Consider the following 19,549-nt stretch of genomic DNA (forward strand, 5'->3'; position numbering starts at 1 on the left):
GAAGAAAAATAAATGAGGCCTTTTGCAGCATTTGTAAACGTGCTTGAACAACTAAAAGATGTTCAACAGGGCTATTGGAACTGGTGATTTATTCATCACCACGTAACAACGCCTGCAAAGACAATCATGCCAGTGTTCTCCATTCCCCTAAACCTCTGTTTGCATAATGATTTGTATTGTCTGGAAAATAAGCTAACTCTCTATTTGCCTTTAAAAGTATCTGACAAGCAACAGCAAATATATTGATCCTCACAATGTGCTTCTGTAATGCTCAAATCTTTGGGATCTCTTCTCTCATCCTGTTCCTGTATTAGCTATGCTTTTCAAAAGGTCACATTGATCAGTGCTATTTTTCTAGAAAAAGAGGTGCTGGAACTCACCATGAACACCTCCCTTGTTCCCTTACAATGACAATGGTGCCCACCTGACGGGTGCCAGAACTGAGTTCCAGTGAGTTCCAGCTGAAAAAAAGCCCTGGTCTTGATACTGATGATTTATCACAATTAGAATAAAACAGTTAAAACAGTAAAACAATTACTACACATTGCTGCTTTCATTGAAATTTATAGATTACATGTCTTTGGGTTTAATGGAGCTTATTCTGCGGTTAAGTGAATATAGGATTGCCACCTAGGCTTTGGTTTAGGGTTGGCATAGGGGGAAAGCATGGTTATTGTGTCTTTAATAGCTGCGTGGCAGGCAGAAGAGTTCAACAGGTTAAATATTTTATAGTATGGAAATAATATGAAGGGAAAAGCTTTACCTAGTCACATTCTGTGTGCCTTTTATTATTTTTATGGACACCTATTTTTTGAGCACTCCACCTACAAAAAGGACACAAATTTGCATGTGACACAAATCATATGCAAATTCTGTCCAGATCTATGCCCTATCTTTGAAACATCAGGGATTATGTACACTAACTGATAGGTAGCAACAGCTGCACACAAAACCACACCCTTCTGTTACAATAAGCACTCAAGGCGTGTTGCTTTTTTTAAAAAAGCAAGCGTCTCCTTGCAGGTACAACAGGAGAAAGTGAACATGTGTTTCAAAAACAACATAAGGATCACATGAGAACTTTCACACTTCTGAAAATTAGCTGTTGGTAAAAGTCTTTTCTAATGTTTAGCAAATGGGTCAACTACCCAGACACTTTCTCATTAAAAATAGCACTTGCAAACCCTTTTTGTTTTGAATTTTATTTGGCAAAGCAGCATTGCATAAACTGTTCAATGATTAGGACATAGCTTACACAGTATTTGTTATACAGTTTTAAATTCAGGTACATCAAATTTGCAAACAATACTCTACTATAAACCTCTAAGTTATTCTACAAGTAAAAGGGAGAAAACTATGTCAGTTATGTCCATCTTGAACAGCAGTGTATTCAACAAGAGCTGTCACTTCTGATGTCTTGAAGTTTATATACACGATATCTGATTTTTAAAGGGAAGAAAGCAGCTGATTGTATATACTACATGCTAGTCTATGACACCACGCTGAAAGCTTTGAAGAACTTCATCTCATTTTAGTAGCATCTAGAAGACAGCTGAACACAGGAACCATATAGTGTGCATGTAGTGCCAGAAAGTGCAGATAAGCGGTTTGATGGACGAACACTGGAGCTGAAAGAAGTGTTCAGAACGTTTCCCAATCCAAAATAAAGAAGATAACAAATTGCAGGTCTGTCTGGCTTTCTGCAGACATATTTCACTTCTTTAAACAGGTGAAAATAAGGGCATGTTGAAAAGAAACATTTGCCCAAATTTAAACTTTCCATCAGTTCATTATCAAACTTGCATTAACTTCTACAAAATAAAAAACACCACACTTTTCCATGCTGATAACAGTGTAACAAAGTCCAAAACAAGCTGCAATGCTGTTGGTTTTGAAAAGCTTTTAAGAATTGGAGATGAGCAGTCCACTGTTAACACTATGTTTGGGTCAGATGACGTAGCTTTTACATTTCATCCCTGCAAAAAGAGGACAAAAATTACAAGTTTAACTCCTCAAAATTAAACTCGTTCTCAGATACTGCAGCAAAATTGCATAAGCCTGTTAAGGTACTTAGGCCAAAAGAAGGGTCAAGAACATCAAACTAGTAGTGCACATAAATCAAAGCAAAAATACCTCCTATGCTTCCGTCAATGTCATTTAAAATACCATTAGATGTAAAATCACCAGTCTACCTTTTTACTGAAGAAGAGAATGCCTTAGCTCTCTGTAAACCATATACTGTAGATTCATTTGCCATTATAGTCCAGCTATTCTTGGAACCGGACGCAGGTGGCGCTGTGGGTTAAAGCCTCAGCGCCTAGGGCTTGCCGATCGAAAGGTCGGCGGTTCGAATCCCTGCGGCGGGGTGCGCTCCCGCTGCTCGGTCCCAGCGCCTGCCAACCTAGCAGTTCGAAAGCACCTCCGGGTGCAAGTAGATAAATAGGGACCGCTTACCAGCGGGAAGGTAAACGGCGTTTCCGTGTGCGGCTCTGGCTCGCCAGAGCAGCGATGTCACGCTGGCCACGTGACCCGGAAGTGTCTCCGGACAGCGCTGGCCCCTGGCCTCTTAAGTGAGATGGGCGCACAACCCCAGAGTCTGTCAAGACTGGCCCGTACGGGCAGGGGTACCTTTACCTTTACCTTTACTATTCTTGGAACCTGCACCAAAGGCTGCAAAATGTGAAACCTAAGTTCAAAATTAGACTTCACAGTGTTGATAACAGGCTCCCCATCCAGTGAACAGGGAGACCCTGTTCTGTCCAGAGGAATGCAGACCACCCTGGGGCAAACAAGGCATTGAGTTTGTGAGATTGGAGAGTGGAAGGAGGATATATGTAGCTGAGAAACAGCAAGCAAGGAAAGGCTTAAACTCTTCAACTACTCCTGCTGCTTTTCATTGCCTCTTAATGCTAATTTGTTTTTTTGAAAAGGAAACAGGGTCTGCATCTGTACTTGAAGTCTAGTTGGCCCGCAATATGGTAGACTTAAATCTGAGAAGTTCAGTTCAAGTCATGGACTTGCCAAGGGGGTTTGAACTAGTTACTTTGCTTCAGCTATAGTTCCCTATCCACAAACCAGAAAGAACAGAGCCTTTGATTCCACTGTTATAAGGATGAGGCATGGACCAAAGCAGTAGCCAATCACAGAGCAATACAAATTATAAAATACTGCTTGTTTTTCAGAACATCTTTCTCAACTGATTTTAACTGATCCAGGACTAAATAGTACCTATACCACTGAAAGACCTGAAACCAAGGACAAAGATTCAGAGTGGAATAGATGTGGGTAGCTTCTTCTATATCAATAGTGATTATACAAATACAGTATTCAAGTATCTTTCTAACAGGCAAAGTAAAAGCGTACATATATGTCAGAAACCATATATACGACTTCATACTACTGCTACTCTATCAATTCTTTGGAGTGCCCCCCCCAAACAAGGAGCTTGACCCACCTCCACATGCCTCCCCCTTGCTGTCATTAGCATATTCTGTTATGTTAATTTCAGAAAACAACTCGCCCACCATATGCTCAGCTCCTTCTGTGCCCCCATTTTTTCTGGTGCAGTCACTGGTTGTGGGGGGAAATATAATCCAAGAAAAAGCCATGCAATGATTTGGGGTGTAAAGCAGAGCAAAGGAGCAGCAGCAAGGACATCTGAGGTGGAATTGTGTCTTGTGGTCATGGTCTTCTGGAGACTTGCATTTTTGTGGCTTAAGAACTTTTGCAGCAGAAGCACAACCCTGATATTTGTGGTGGTTCAAATTGAAACCTTTTAGAATTTTACATACATTCAAATAAACAGATGTACATTTTAGTTTGTGAGCTCATTCTGAAATACAATTACTTTGATGAGCAGTATTTAAATAGACTGATTTATGCAATCACCTTGTGATGACAGCCATATCTATCACCACAACGGAGTGCTGTAAAAAGTAAGGCTTGGGAAAAGAAAGCAGTTATGTGAACTGGCCCCAATCCAGCTTCTCTCACAACGAAGTGTCCAATGTGCAAATAACTAGACACATGGCTTGATCCCTACAGGTAGGGAGATACTGGAGATTAATTGAAATGTAAGCATAATACCTACTGACCAGCTTACTCACTCTGCATTTTCTTCACTGCACTAGCTGTTAGCTTGTATCTCGGGAGTGCTAGCTGACATTTTTGTAAACTGAATCTTCTTCCAGTTGCTCTGATGTTTCTAAATTCTTTAAGCAATATCTGTATTAATGACTGTTGCAACACCTTCATGATCTTCAGTAGGCTTCATTCAGATCTGTCAATATTTATAACCAATTTCCAAATGGAGGTTCTGTTTGAGGCACTTCAGTCTAATTAGTCTAATGGAGAGACTAATAGCTAAGTTCAGTCTAATTAGTCTAATGGATAGACTAATAGCCAAGTTCAAAAGTGTTTAGCTTTAATGGAGATTTTAATGAAAAGAAGACCTTCCTATTTTATGACACACTACACCATATCTCCTTAATCTATCTATTACATAAAAACAGAAAATATAGCTATCTGCCTTCCAAACAGCAACTGCAGGGGTGAAGGTTTCTGCTTCTACCCAGGACGTTACAAGGACATAACCAAATATGCAACCTTCACTGAGTGGGAGAATGTGAATACCATGCATCTGTTGCCAGCAGTTTTTTGAGGCTAAGAGGGCTATACACAGCCTATAATAGCTGTGTAGAGCTATCTTTCCGTTATCAGCAAAAAACCCCAAACACTATTTTGGTGAAAATGGGAAATTGCACACTAACCTAGAGGTAACTGTTGCTTGTCATAGGCTCAGTTTTTTTAGTAGCAGTAATATAAGGCTGTACTAAATCTACTTCGGAAGCAAAGGCTATCCATCAATAAAATATTAAAACAGAATTTAAACAAATAGCAAATATTAATTTGCTCAGCAGAATCTAGGTCTCTGAATATGAAACAAGCTTTCTGTAGCAGCTTTTGGTCAGCAGCAATTCATTCATGAAGTTATCGGTATGCTACGCAGTAGCTCAATACTGTTCTCACAAAACAGTGGGCCTTCCATTGAAGGCAGAAAAGCAAAATTAATTAGTTTATTTTTGCACAGACATTTCTACAGCTGTAAAGTGTCTAGAAATGTGACATTTTTATTAAATGTCAAAGTAAAACTTTATAGATTTGGAGAGCTAATCAGGCATGTGTTTGTCTCATCAACAAAGACAGTTCACAAGAATTTCTATCTAGCCAGCAGTAAAGGACTGCTGGCTTATTCATATGCATGCTAATGATAGGCACCCTTTTAGCACTGACTACTCTATTATGTGTGCCCTAAACTACAAAGCTATCCACAAACCCTGACAGCTCCCAGAGTTAAAAATCTCTGAGACCTGGTAGCTTGTTGAAAATGAACAGTTTGTCAGCTTGAAGAAAATATGACAAACATTATCACACATCCAATACCATCTTCTTTTAAAATAGCAAATGTAAAGTATTTGGCTTGGGTTGCTTTTGATCAACTATAGTGAACTTGTCTTAAAGCTAAACAACTAACATGTAAAAATATCCATAATTAGATTGCTTGCTCTAAAGGTTTCTGAGCAATGTTTAACTTTTGAAAACTGGGAAATCCCTTTCCTTTATAGAAGTCAGGCAGACACTTGCAGTGTGAAACACAGTCTGATCTATTGCACCTTGCATATAATGCATACTTATCAAAATCTAACCCAAGACAGCAATAAGAACTTTGTATTTTGGGAATACTTTAGTCTCAAAATGTAGGTAATATTTTTAGCTTATACTAGAGAACCTCAAGAAGACACAAGTTACAATGAAAAATGAAATAAACGCAATCGATGCAATGGTATTTTCCCCAGCATTTAATGAGACACACAAAAACTTGCATGTGGTGATGTAACAATGCAAGAGGTTGCTTTTGGTGGTACAGTCAAGCAGAAAGCAGGGAGCAAAAGCAGCCTTGGCAAGCTATGTCTTAAGAATCAAGATTCAACACTCTTTCACCTTGTATGTGTAAGTGTGTGGAAGAAGAAAGTTGAACAGAAAATCACTTCCACCTGGACCACTGCTTCTCCTTATCTGTTAAAGGCACATATATCACTCCCATCAGAGGCTTCATTTTGACACTGCCATCTTCTAGCTTATCGTACTGTTCCAGCATCTGGTTTCCTCCAGCAGGTCCAACAGGTAATATTAACCTTCCACCAGGCTTTAATTGATCTATAAGCTATAAATTAAAAAAAAAGTTAATTATTCACAGCAAGTGTACTCCTAAGCAGTGTTAGTTATACTCAAAGCAGACCCATTGAAATTAATGGAAATTACTAATTTAGGTCCATTAATTTCAATGGGCCTGCTCTTGAGTCTTAATTACTTAGTTGGATACAACTCTAAGATCCCTACCTTGTACAACGTAAAATAACAAAGAATACTGTATTATACTCCTTGATGGTAAGAGCTTTTAGGCCTAATGGTCTGAGACACAGCCCACAGTTCTAGCCCTTCCACCTGAAAAATTGCTGGAAGCTAAGTTCTGGAAAAAGGTAAAAGGAGAGGGGATAGTTTGGAATGCCCCAGTCTTTATTTGCCTTGACAAAATTAAAAGGGATTTGGGCTGCACTGTGCAAAGCTTTTCATTTCCAAACCACCAGCACTCCCAATTCCAAAAAACATCAACATCACCTATTAGTATACCAAATCAAATTCCACTGTTGGAATGTGTTTCATTTAATGAAATCTAATTTAAAAGCCCATCATTTAAAGCAGGTATAAGCATCCAATTAATCATTTCAATTAATAAAGAAAAATCATAGCAAACAATATGTACCATATATATGCATAAATCACTTACTGCTTGGGGAACAACTGGTGCAGCAGCTCCTACATGAATAGCATCATATGGAGCTTCTTCAGAATATCCCAACCTTCCATCTCCCACTACAAGGGGGGAAAAGATATATACAAGGATGAGGAACAGCTGACTTCATATTGTCCTCAGCTTATTCAAGACACTGAACTCATAGATGAAATCTTAACTAAGTTTATGAGCTTATGTGGAACCAGCAAAAAAATGTTGAAATTAAAAATAGCCATAATTAGCCTCCTAAATTTTAATCAGATTCCCAACTGAAATTTCTACTGGGAATGAACGACCTGGGTTCCAGGGAATTAGTACCAAACAGCAGTAGTTCACTAAATGCAGCCAGATGTGGACACAACAAAAGACAGCTGTATATGAGGATTGGAAAGGGCTCCTAGTGATTTCTGCTCTTGTGCAACTGCAGTGCCATAAAGAGGAAACACTTTTACAGAGTGGACCCACAAATGAAACCCAGTTTGAAAGGCTATGACTCCCTGTGCCAACGCTAAACTTCTTAGATCGGATCCCATGACCTGGTCACTAAGCACAGTAGCTTGCAAAAGATTACAGACCTAAGCACATGTAACTGAAAATGAAGTTATTAGTGGGCTTGGAAGGTTTTTGTTTAAAAAAACCCATCAAAAAGTAAACATAATAATTAAATAAAATTATATAAGTTGGATAGTAAACCTAACTACTCTAGTTGTTTATATTTCATAGAAAACCTACTACAACAAGTAAGACCCTCCATTGAACAAGCATATTCCTATACCTATTTTTTACTGTTAATATACTCCAGTACTTACCAATCAGTTTCACTCTTCCTGAAGATAACAATAGGGGATCGTCCTTTTTAACATTATTTATTGAGTCATCTACCAACTCTTTGATATGATCAATTCCTACAACTTGTCCTTTGGGACCAACCTGAAACAAAACAAGTTTATTTTGGTATGGAATGTACTATGTATGTATTCAGTTTCTTACTTTTACTTTCAATTGAAGTTATAAGCAAAGGCTACAGGAGATGAAGGATAAAACCTAATACGGGTTTTTCCTATTATCTGTCTATCTGTTTCTCTTCCCCCAGTTTCACCGCATCCATTTTGCCTTAGAATGTTTGGCATGCAAGTTTCTTCTAATAAAGTTCTTGCCATAAATACTTTAGAGTTTCTCATGGTCCATACTTACGAAGTCATTTCCCAATATTTTTTTTCATATTAATATATTGTAATTAACATTCCAAGAAGATATGAATATTTTAAGGCCTCAAACCAGTGCTGCATGTTAGCAGTTTTACTATGAAATACATGAATAGCAACTTATTTTGTTATGTACAGAACTTTTTTTAAAACTTAACATTCTATTGGCATTTGAAATGTAATAGAATATAATCTGTTCAGCACTAGTATTGACTGCTGATTCACCTAAGCAGGATTATACAGGTGACAAGGCAACTTTTTTAAAGTTCAGGGTTTCTTAAAATATACTGAGAAGATGGAAAGAAGCCATTAGCTGGAAAAAGAATACTGAACTAGATGGACCTTGGCAGTTCTTATTTTCTTACAAGATTATGGGAAAGAAATATGGTGGTTTTTTTTAAAAAAAATAAGAGTGTGTTCCATGTTGCAAGTTGATGTTAAAAAAAGAATGCAGAGTCTGGAGTCTACTTCTATATTAATGGCATGTCATACACATCACACACTCTGCAAAAGAAAATAGAAACAGAAAATCCTGCACACCCCTGCTTGCTTTCCTACATGATCAGTAAGAAAAATCACTGAGGAAGGTATTGAAGTGGGGATGTGAAACATTTTGCAGCATGAATGCCTCATGAGCAACCTTCTGGGGAACCTGCATGCTGATGGTCAATGGGCCAGAGGCAACAAGTCAGCAGAGCAATGGATGCAATTCTTACATTTGTACAGTAAGCTTTATTCCAGCCACATACAAGTCAAATGCTTCTACACATCTCTGCATCTTCTACCCAGGCAGACAAGAGGCATTTTCACAATGCATATTCCAGCAAGGTAAAAGCACTTAAGGAGGGTGCAGAGCAGGGCCAGTGAGGTCTGAGGATGGGCTTCACTGGGGGAGAGTCCCAAGAGCCAGACAGAGAGGTCTGGAGGGATCCCTTAGCCCTGAGGATCCCTAGCCCTGTTTTAAAGCATCCTTTTTCCGGTTATAATTACTAAGCATTACACAGGAGCTTGCCCCAGAATGGAGTACTTCCATACTTCATAGGCTGTTCTTTCTTCAAAATATTCAATCCAACTATTAGGTGGCATTAAATACAAAAAACAAAAATATGAGCTGATTTGAGCTAGTATTGCTTCATGTTCTTTATGAGCTGGACTTTATTGAAACATTAAGGCATTGGTGTAAAGATACCCCAAAAGACCTATCCTTCTAAAAGTATAAAATAATATCAGAATCAAGTCCTTACAATTCTCTTGTAAAGACATAAAAAATAAAGCATTTTGTAATGCACACAGAAACCTAACAAGAGTCATATATTTATCGTAAGTGGTTAAGAATTGTCCTCTCACCATTCGTGCAAAGCATGCAGAAAGAATTCCACTTCCAGATCCTACATCAAGGGCTTTGGCTCCTTCATGTAATTGTTCATATAGGAGTTCTAGAGCATATGCATGCTGACCGAAGGAAAAAAGGAAAAGATGTTGGTATTTTACTTTTGGTTTCGCCCAATGTACAATGCTATGATTTTATGTTCTTTCATAAAGAATACAAACTATGCAATTCCCTACAGAGAATCCAGTAACTGAACTCAATCAAGCTGTTATAGATATCAAACAATTTCACAATTTAAGAGCTGCGGTTTCAAACCACATAAAGATAAGTATGTCAACTGTCAATTTGTAAATGTAAAAAGATCCCCAAACCCTTTAGCTACCCAAATTTGATTTCAGAATTGTCCATTTACACAATAACAGTTCAGAGGATCAAACCCAGGATACACAGAAATACATTACTAAATGAAAAATAGCTTTTAGGACCCCCAAAGGTTATCTGACAAGAATCCATGAGCTTAATATTTGCTATTAAGTTTTGTATTTTTCTCTATAAACCCTAATAAAATCTATTGAGCTTACAGAATGAGCCTAGACACAGAAAGACAGAAAAGCATTCAAAAGAAACTTGTCCCAGGCAGACTGTGAATCTATCAATCAAGTCTACTATTGACAGCAACTATGATATGGAATGTTAACGGGTGTCACAGTTTGAAGCCAACCCCACCCACAAAGAAAAACATGAGGGAGAGAAAAAAAACCTACCTTCTCAAACCACTAACAACTAACAGTATCCTTAAAAAGGGTCGAAACAACAACAACAAAAAAATCCTTCCAGTACCACCTTAGAGGCCAACTACGTTTGTCATTAGTATGAGCTTTCATGTGCATGCACACTTCTTCAGATACACTGAAACTGTTTCAGTTTCAGTGTATCTATGGCAGACCAACACGGCTACCTACCCGTAACTTAAAAAGGGTGTGGGGGATAAGCATTAGAGTTCCCCCTGCCATGTACTACACTGGGGTGTGTCATCAGGGTAGAAAGAGGAAAATGAAAGTTTAGTTGTTAAAGGAGGCAGGCTGACAGTATATAAATATAACGCTTACCATGTGTGGAGCACTGATTGTTGCTTGAAATCCTATAAAACATTTAAAGAATGATATGAGTAACAAAACAGCTCACTTATCAAAATGTTCAACATCAGCACCTTTGCTAGCCAACAAATGAAGACTTAGATATATCATTTCTGAAGTATTATAATGACAAAGAAACAGTTTCCAAGAGCAAATCATTACTACAACAGCAACCAATTAATTGTGGAGTTATCTTGACTACCGAGATGGCATTTGCAACACTTCTGGAACAGTTCATCTTTGGTTCAACACAAAAAGGCCTTAGGAAAATAAAGCTTTTAGTCATCGTTAAAGACTTTGAATACATAATTTTCATACCTATTGATTGAGGAGAATCCATATATGGGTTGCATTTTGCATAATGGCAGCGGTCTGTTGCAAGCATTACTTCAAATACTTTATCTGACTTGATTATTCCATTTTCTGGAAGAAAGGCAAATCAAAATATAAGGGAATATTATTCCACAATACCATTATACTGAAACTACAAAATAAAATGTACCACAGTCTTCAGAAAAAAACACAAGTGGTCAGTCAATTGATGTAATGCTCAGTTGTAAAGGTTTATAGGAGAGAATTTTTCAAGCATCAAACAGTAATGCAAATGTCTGCTATGAATCCAGGAAGGATTGAGTTAATTACTGAAACAATACAGTATATTTATTACAAAAGGTAAAGGTAAAGGTAAAGGTACCCCTGCCCGTACGGGCCAGTCTTGACAGACTCTGGGGTTGTGCACCCATCTCACTTAAGAGGCCAGGGGCCAGCGCTGTCCGGAGACACTTCCGGGTCACGTGGCCAGCGTGACATCGCTGCTCTGGCGAGCCAGAGCCGCACACAGAAACGCCGTTTACCTTCCCGCTGGTAAGCGGTCCCTATTTATCTACTTGCACCCGGAGGTGCTTTCGAACTGCTAGGTTGGCAGGCGCTGGGACCGAGCAGCGGGAGCGCACCCCGCCGCAGGGATTCGAACCGCCAACCTTTCGATCGGCAAGTCCTAGGCGCTGAGGCTTTAACCCACAGCGCCACCTGCGTCCCCATTACATTTATTACAAAAGAGATTATAAAAAAGAGATTACTTTCTTATAGCAAAATGTTTTGGCTTTTCCCTTCTTCAGCGGCTCTGAAGTGAACCAACTCACATCGGGGAACTTCAGGAAGATGCTACTTTAAAATATAGCCTACAGCAATGATATACATTGTGCCCATGCTAGTTTATCTGCAAATTATGGAAGCTGAAATTCATCACTTCAACATTACTATGAAAACCCACTGTCAAAATAAATTAGGAGTTGGACTACGAGTCTTCTGGACAGCGTAGTGCTGATGTTATTGTTACAGTCAGCTATTTAAGGGTTCAGAGTGGGGAAAGCGCTTTATCCTATCCCTGCCAATCCCTTTGTTATTCTAGAGATGGCCTGGGTGTAAGTGCTTCCAGATAAAACCTGAATTTTGGGGTGGGCCAAATATTAGTCTTGCCTGTTTGGACAAATTCCTCATCTAGGACTTTGGCCTGTGATTGACTGTTTCTGGATTGATCCCCCCTTGCTAAGGTTATGTGCCACATTTCCTAAGTTCTTCTTTAGCAGAGCAGCTAAGCACATAGAGCACCGAAATACAGGCAGGAATGGGACTGCAGCAGAGAACACATGTAACCAAAATTCAGCTATACTTGTTCTAACACAGCAAAGAATAGACCACTGCAGCTCTTTGAGTTATATAAAGCCTGGCAAATCCAATGTGTATCAACACATCTGAGTCTCTTCAGTTCCACACTCTGAAAAATGTGCCACAGTTTTCAGAAAGAAAATATGTGAACTCTAGATGGGGCTTTACCCTGAGAGTGTATCTTCTAATCTTATTTCAGCATAGTTGTCAATGAGGAAAAATTGAATTAACATCCACAATGTACAATCCAGTTCCTGCCTGCCTTGATTACTGATTTAGTGGCTGGGACTATGGTACCTTTGTTGACAAGCATTATATCAGCACATGTTTAGCGCTGAGACCAAGTCATGCTGGTTCCCACTCCCTCAGTAAGTGTGTTGTTTTATTTATTTTTTGGTCAACCAGTTCCTAACCTCCCATGTTTTAGAAGAACAAATGAGAAACGCTTCAGAGTACATCTGCAACAGCATAAAAATAGATTTACAACTAAATATGATAACCGTGTTTCATTATTAGAATACAGTACCTCTGTGGTCCCTATTCCTTAAAATATTGCTTTAGCAATATTTGCTTCTTGGTCCAGCTTCCTTACCTCACTTTAAACTAATTAAGGCTTGTCCCTGTTTCTGTGGATTGCAGAACTATATTCTTGCAGAAGAAATAATTATGCAACATCTAAGATAATAAAAACCGCCTTATTCCAGGTTGGACTATTTGTCCACATAGTCCAGTTCTGTCTACTTTGATTGGCAGCTCCAGAGTCTCAGGCAGATGTCTTTCTCATCTGCTACCTGACCCGCTTAACAGGTGGCGCCAGGGATTGAACTGGGAACCTTTTGTGTGAAATAATGCACTCAGGTACTGAACTATGGTCTCTTCCCAACTATGTCGTAAAATAAGAACTACACTACTGTATTGTGGTTCAGCGATAGTACAAGTTATAGATAAACCTGAGAAGAGAGTTCAAGATACTATGAATTGTTTAATAATCTTCAAACCCATAATATGTTCAACTTTGCTGTGAGAATGAACAAAATAGTCATAGGCAAGGGGGTTGGAACACCAATACATTTCATTTTGAAAAACAGGTGTTTTTTTAATCTGGAAATTACTAGAAGATAACAAGGGGAGAAAAATAACAGTCTGATAACTAACATTTCACCCCAGATGTGGAGCACTATCTACTAGTAAAAAAAATTCTTTCTTTTTTTAGAGAGTTCCTGAAAAACAAGTTCAAAAACACATACTAGTAGCTGCAACAGAAAACAGAGCTTTGTAAGAGCCTAGATATATTTTTCAGATCATTTTTTTCCTAGACTTCAAGCTAGAATGATTTTAAGGGTGAATTTTGAAAGTAAATGTGCTCTTTGACATAGTGATTGGTTAGCTTCTTGATCAGAAGATTTAAAAACGACAATTGAGCATGATTTTACAGGGGAAGAATCAGGTTCAAAAATAATATTTAGTCATGCTCATTAATTTCAATGAGTTCACTAATACCTAGCTGAATACCACCCTATCGGTGTCACATTTCTGGATATTTACTATTTCATTTTATCACATTTCTATCATTTTTATGGCTGTGAAAATCATCCTGAAATTGTCATCCAAAATTTGCAAAGCAGCACTAGAATTTATGTAACACTTTTTTAAGTACTAAGAGTCATATTCATTATTTAGTAGCAGAATTCAAACTACATCATGCTGTTGTCCTGCCTGCAAGCACAATACATATTTATGTTGCAAAAGGTTCTGAAACAAATCTGCAGCTTATTTAAGTCCCTGCTCACACCCCTACCTTATTAATAAACTATGATGTAGCTTTTAACTCTTCATCCCTACAACATCAAGAATAAGAGAGGGGCGTAGGGAGAGAAATAACACAAGCCCACCTTCCCTACACTATTCTCAGGAAACGCTATTGCTTTGCTAGACAGTATCATTGATTTTCCAGTGATGGGTTGGTGGAGGAAGCCATATGTTCTTAACAGAGAAATGTTTTTAAATATTTGGCAGGTCAGGCAGAAAAGATTAACTTCAGCATACCTTCTCTTTTTAGTTAAATTTAAATTCCTCAAGTTAAATCTTTCTGGTGTTGTCTTTGACTCCTGTTCTGCACTTAATTATTATTTTTGTATATTTATTGACCTAGATCCTTTTGGCTACCTATGCATATTTTTCTACAAAGGATAAGTATAAAATACTGGAAATAGATAAATAAGAAACAAAATAAAATGAGTGTTATGGACATACACAGTCATAAAATATAACTAGGCATGTGCTGTTGAAGTCAGAATGTTGCAAAGTTATGTTTCCTTTATAGAAGTACACTCAAATAAATAAATAAATAAATAAATAAATAAATAAATAAATCCATCCCCACCCATCTGGCTGGGTTTCCCCAGCCACTCTGGGCGGCTTCCAACAAAATATAAAAAATACAATAAATCATCAAACATTAAAAACTTCCCTAAACAGGGCTGCCTTCAGATATCTTCTAAAAGTCAGATAGTTGTTTATTTCCTTGACATCTAATGAGAGGGCATTCCATAGGGCAGGCGCCACTACCAAGAAGGCCCTCTGCCTGGTTCCCTGGAACTTCGCTTCTCGCAGTGAGGGAACCACCAGAAAGCCCTTGGAGCTGGACCTCAGTGAATGATGGGGTTGGAGACGCTCCTCAGGTATACTGGGCTAAGGCCGTTTAGGGCTTTAAAGGTCAGCACCAACACTTTGAAATGTGCTCGGAAAAGTACTGGAACCCAATGTAGGTCTTTCAGGACCGGTGTTATGTGGTCTTGGCGGTCTAATTCCTCTGTTGTCAGAGGCATAAAAAAAGCCACATGCCCAATTTATTTATGGTAAACAACTGCTTACTATTAGATTCTAATGGATTATTGAATATTCCTTTATTTGATATGTTGTGATTTTTTTACATTATATCAGATTGTTACTATTAATATTTGATGTTCTTTGTGTTTTTATATGTGTTGGAAGCCGCCCAGAGTGGCTGGGGTAACCCAGCCAGATGGGCGGGGAATAAATAAATAAAAATTATCAGTATTATTTTGCAAGTAGAGACCGACACATACTAAAACTGCCTCCAAAATTTAAAAGCTGCTGTCCTATAATGAGTTTATAGACATATATAACAGGAAAAGTATTAAGATACAATATAATATAAAACAAATCTCAAAAAATTTCCAACTGTTTTTCACTCTGCTCTTTAAATCACTTGCTACATTCCCAAATACAACAAACAGGATACTAAAGCTATTTGCTTAGTTGCAATACGAAAACAGGAACAGACAGCAAGAGCTGCTGCAAATGATTTTTGACTAAGACCTATAAATCTTTTCCAACCAGCTTCTCCTGTAAAATACTTCATGGAACAGGAATGGGAATTCTTACTTTCGAGATCTGCTGCTCATTTATTTGGGTGCTTTTTGTACAAACCCATATAATTTAGTAATAGCCCCAAATGCTTTAATAAAGAAAAATCACAACTCCATCAAACAAATGACATCACTAATTTATATTTGTGGTATCACTATTGCAGATTGTCATATGTTGTGGGATTACTTTCGATTTATGCAGCCTGGTGATGTTCACAAGGCACCTGCTGCTCTGTGCCCAACCATGGCTCCTTCTTGGCTTATTAAATCTAGTAGAGGGGTGTGACTGGCTGGACTGAGGGCATGGTTAACACTTCATAGTGTGAGGAGGTGATCCCTGACTTGAAAGAAACAAACCCATTCCTAAAGAAATCAACCCTGTGCCAGAATTCACCATGAAGTTGATACAGTAAGTGCCACACTTTTAACATTGGGGGGTGGGGAGGTGCCAGTAAGCATTTATGGATGCTGTTTATCTACTGATTCCAATCTGGGTTTAGGCCTGGCCATGTGACCAAATCTGCCTTGGCTGCCCTGATAAATCACTTTTACTGAGAATGGGACAAGAGGAATAAGTCCTTCCTTTGCTACCATTAACCATGCTATCCTCCTAAATAGCTCACGGGGGGTTGCAATTTTACCTACAGGACCGAGTCCAGAAAGTAAAACTAGGGAACTGGTTTTTGGTCCCATGACAGTGCCACAGGGTGTTATACTATCACCAATGTTGTTTAATATCTATATGAAGCTGCTAGGAATGGTCATTAGGACATTTGAAGCAAGGTGGTGATAATAATTTATTGTATGCCTTTCCCACCCCTCAAAAGATGGTCTCAGGGTAAGAAAAAGCATATAAAAAGACTATTAGAACACTCAGCTCTATTTCTCAATAAAATCTGAAACAGGAGAGGCTGCACAAGCGGCGGCCTAGTGCCTGGATGCAATGGTAGGCTGGATGAGGACAAATAAACAGAACTTTGATCCAAGCAAGGCTGAGGCTCTGTGGGTGAGTGGTTCCTGTGTCACAGAAATGGGCAAGTTGCCTCCAAGGATGGGAGTTACACTTGCTCAGAAGATGTAGGTACATGGTCTGGAGTTATTCTTGGACCCAGCTCTCACTAACTAGGCTCAGGTGATCTCCGTAGCTAGGAGCACCTTCCACCAGCTTCAGCCATTCCTCAACTAGGATAGCTTGCCCAAAGAAACCCAGGGAATTAGTAATTCTGAAAGTGGATTACTAAAGTATGATATATACAGGGCTTCCCTTGCGATTGCTCTGAAAGATGCAGTCAGAGCAGAATGCTATAGCATTATCGCTGACAGGAGTGAGAACCTACTAGCATATTACACTGCAACTCAAAGAACTGCACTAGCTGCTGATTTGCTATCAGGCCAAGTTCAAGGTCTTACTATTAGCATATAAAGCCTGTAACAGCTTGGGAGCAGTTTGTCTGTGGAGTCATCTAGCCCCTTATGTGCCTACTTCCACAGCTTCAATGCGCAAAACTTGCACTGAACAAACACCTTCATTATGTTGCTTTAGACACCGACTAAAAACTTTTGTTTCAGCAAGCCTACCCAGCCATGTAAACAAGTTTGCATACCTGCTTTTAAATTTTGTTGAATTGTATATTGATATCTGTTTTGTGTGCACCAATAAGTGACTTTTTTATTAGGCTGTTAATCAATTATTGTAAATAAATAAAAACAACAAATTATCCATTTCATCCAACTTTCTCATTATAGGATTCGCATTTGCAGCACACATGAACATGGGTGGCGGCTCCCAGGCAAACAAAGATGTTAACAGCTGAACCGATGAGAAGCACCCCAAGAGACTCACTAGACGGTTGCATAATGACTGAGGGGAGAGCGAAAGAGCAGCTGCCACACTATCCAAGGGACATTTTAGATTTAGATGGTTTCATTCTTCTCTGCAGTCACATGAACCTGAAACCTAACTTTGCCTTTAACGACTTGAAAAACCTGGAACTTTCCGGCTTTTGTGAGCTATGCATCGGTTGTTTACCTGTGGGTGGGAAACTACATAACACATGCCTGCTGCAGTAGGTAACGTTTATTTATTTGATATTAAAAGGGCGTTTGGCAGGTCCGATGCGCGATGCTCACAGCTGAGAGCCGGCCGTTTAGCTGCCTTCCCCCTTAAGACGCGGGAAGCGGAAACGGAACCGGGAGAGAGAGAGGCACCTCTACCACGACTGCCGGGCCCAGCGGCGAAGCTGGGTGGACAGCCGAGGCTGCCGCTTCCCCGCTTGCGAAACAGCGGAGGGACTCAGCCCTGCTCTCTTCCAGTAGTGGCGACAGCAGCCACCGCCCTCAAGCAAGCTCCCGCCTTACCGAGACACACCCGCTCGACTGCGGGGACTCTCTTTTCTCTCCCCCCCCCCTCGCGGTGCTCGCGACCTCCCACCCGCCCACGTCTCCAGCAGCCGCCAGGCGCGAAGGCCGTTGGCGAAGGCACCCCAGCGCGCGCTTCTGAGGGCCGACAACTAACGGTCACTCCCTAGCGACGGGGTTCGCGCGCGCGCGCGCTCGTGTATGTGTGGTACATGAATGGACTGCGCGCGCCCTGGCCCCTCCTTCTGCCTCCTCCTCCTCCTCCCACCCCCTTCCTTGGCCACCGGCCCCGGCGCGCACACCACAGACGCACTCACTGCGGAGGTTGTGGATGAGCTCGGAGTGACTGGCGCCTCCTGACTTCCAGGCCATAGCTAGACAGACTCTGCGGAGCAGGTAGAGAGCCGCCTTCAGTGCCGCGACTGCGCACAGCAGTTTCCCCAGGAAGGACACAACCTCCAGCGCCGACACAGGCGCCGCCTCCTTCCCTCCCGCAGCAGCAGCTGCCGCCGCCGCTGCCGCCGCCTCGCGTCCGCCGGAGGGAGGGGCTGCTCCCCCGCCCCCCCGCGCGCTCGACATTCTGAACGGGCGCCGCCGCCGGGCAACCGCGGCTGGTGTGCGCAGGCGCAGTACATGGAATAAAGGGGAGCGGGCCGGGAAGGGGGGAACCTCTTGGTGATGAGCGGAGGGGCGGGGTAGGAGGCTGGGTTCTTGGGGTTGCGGAGGACGGCGAGGGGCTTCGCAGCCGAGGTTGTGGGCAGCTGGCTGCTCCTTTAAACGGAAGCATGTGACTGGTTCTCCTGTCGGGCTATAAATAACCGTGGCACGGCCCATAAGGCACATTTGCAGTTTTATTTGCAGTGCAATGTGGGTAGGCTTTTGAGGCAGAGCTCAGTTTTAGGGGGTGAAAAGTCTCGCAGCGTCGCCGGGAGGGAGCAAAGCGCAACATACGCGCCTGGCTGGACGCAAAACGCTTTCTGTCGTGTGGTGGTGGCGGCGGCACATAGGACATACAGTATATGTAATGGGGCCACATGATTTATATATCAAGAAAAAAGATTCATAACATAGAGAAAATCCTAACAACAGCAAAAAAATCAGTGACATACAAAAAGAGACAGAGACAGTGGAAACAACAGAAAGGGGCTACAAGGATGTTGCCCACTAAAACGATAGGGCTGGGGAATGTTTGTGGAATTGCTGATGGATCTGGTGTGTGCTCAGCTAGGAGGGACAACACATCCAATGAGAAAATGCACTACAAAAATGGCAAACAAGCCCTCAACACCCCTGAAAACAGCCAGTGCCCACTAAGTTGCAACTGCGATGCCAGGTATGCCAGGTATTGGCCCACCCATGGAGGGAGCCAATGAACTCTCAGCAAGATAGGTGTATCTGCAGCACACACCATTGCATCACCATACGTACAACACCCATGGCGATGCCACTCTGCCCCCACTCTTATCAGTCCAAGCGGCACAGCCAAAACTGACCACTACTGCCAGTTCTGAAGCATCCCTCCAGGCAGGGATCTGAATCCTTTTATGCTCCTCACAACCACTGTTTTGGAGCATAACCCACCAAGGACAGGAAGGGGAGCACACACA

General features: G+C 40.7%; 1 protein-coding gene and 1 long non-coding RNA gene across 11 annotated transcripts; one reads left to right on the forward strand and one right to left on the reverse strand.

Moving 5' to 3' along the window:
• Window positions 1-1,186: 1,186 nt before the first annotated feature.
• Window positions 1,187-18,504, reverse strand: PCMT1 (protein-L-isoaspartate (D-aspartate) O-methyltransferase). 10 transcript variants are annotated; one of them, XR_013837556.1, is made up of 9 exons: window positions 18,260-18,501; window positions 10,843-10,947; window positions 10,498-10,529; window positions 9,406-9,510; window positions 7,663-7,783; window positions 6,848-6,933; window positions 6,054-6,223; window positions 4,107-4,211; window positions 1,187-1,976 (listed from the first exon to the last, which is right to left on the reverse strand). XR_013837556.1 is itself a non-coding variant. In XM_079971561.1 (9 exons), exons 1-9 carry the CDS (start codon window positions 18,312-18,314, stop codon window positions 1,948-1,950), a joined length of 801 nt encoding a protein of 266 aa, XP_079827687.1. In that variant the 5' UTR covers window positions 18,315-18,504; the 3' UTR covers window positions 1,187-1,947. The 10 variants fall into 10 exon arrangements, 5 of the variants coding, with proteins under 5 accessions (XP_079827687.1, XP_079827686.1, XP_079827688.1 ...); XR_013837557.1 differs by having other exon boundaries at window positions 4,095-4,279; XR_013837558.1 differs by having other exon boundaries at window positions 4,095-4,211; window positions 18,260-18,500.
• Window positions 10,972-13,287, forward strand: LOC307213587. The gene is made up of 2 exons (XR_013837592.1): window positions 10,972-11,196; window positions 11,583-13,287. It is a non-coding gene; the product is annotated as an uncharacterized lncRNA (long non-coding RNA).
• Window positions 18,505-19,549: the final 1,045 nt, after the last annotated feature.

This window comes from Podarcis cretensis, assembly GCF_951804945.1.
Source record: "Podarcis cretensis genome assembly, chromosome: 3".
In the NCBI taxonomy this organism is placed as follows: Eukaryota; Metazoa; Chordata; class Lepidosauria; order Squamata; family Lacertidae; genus Podarcis; species Podarcis cretensis.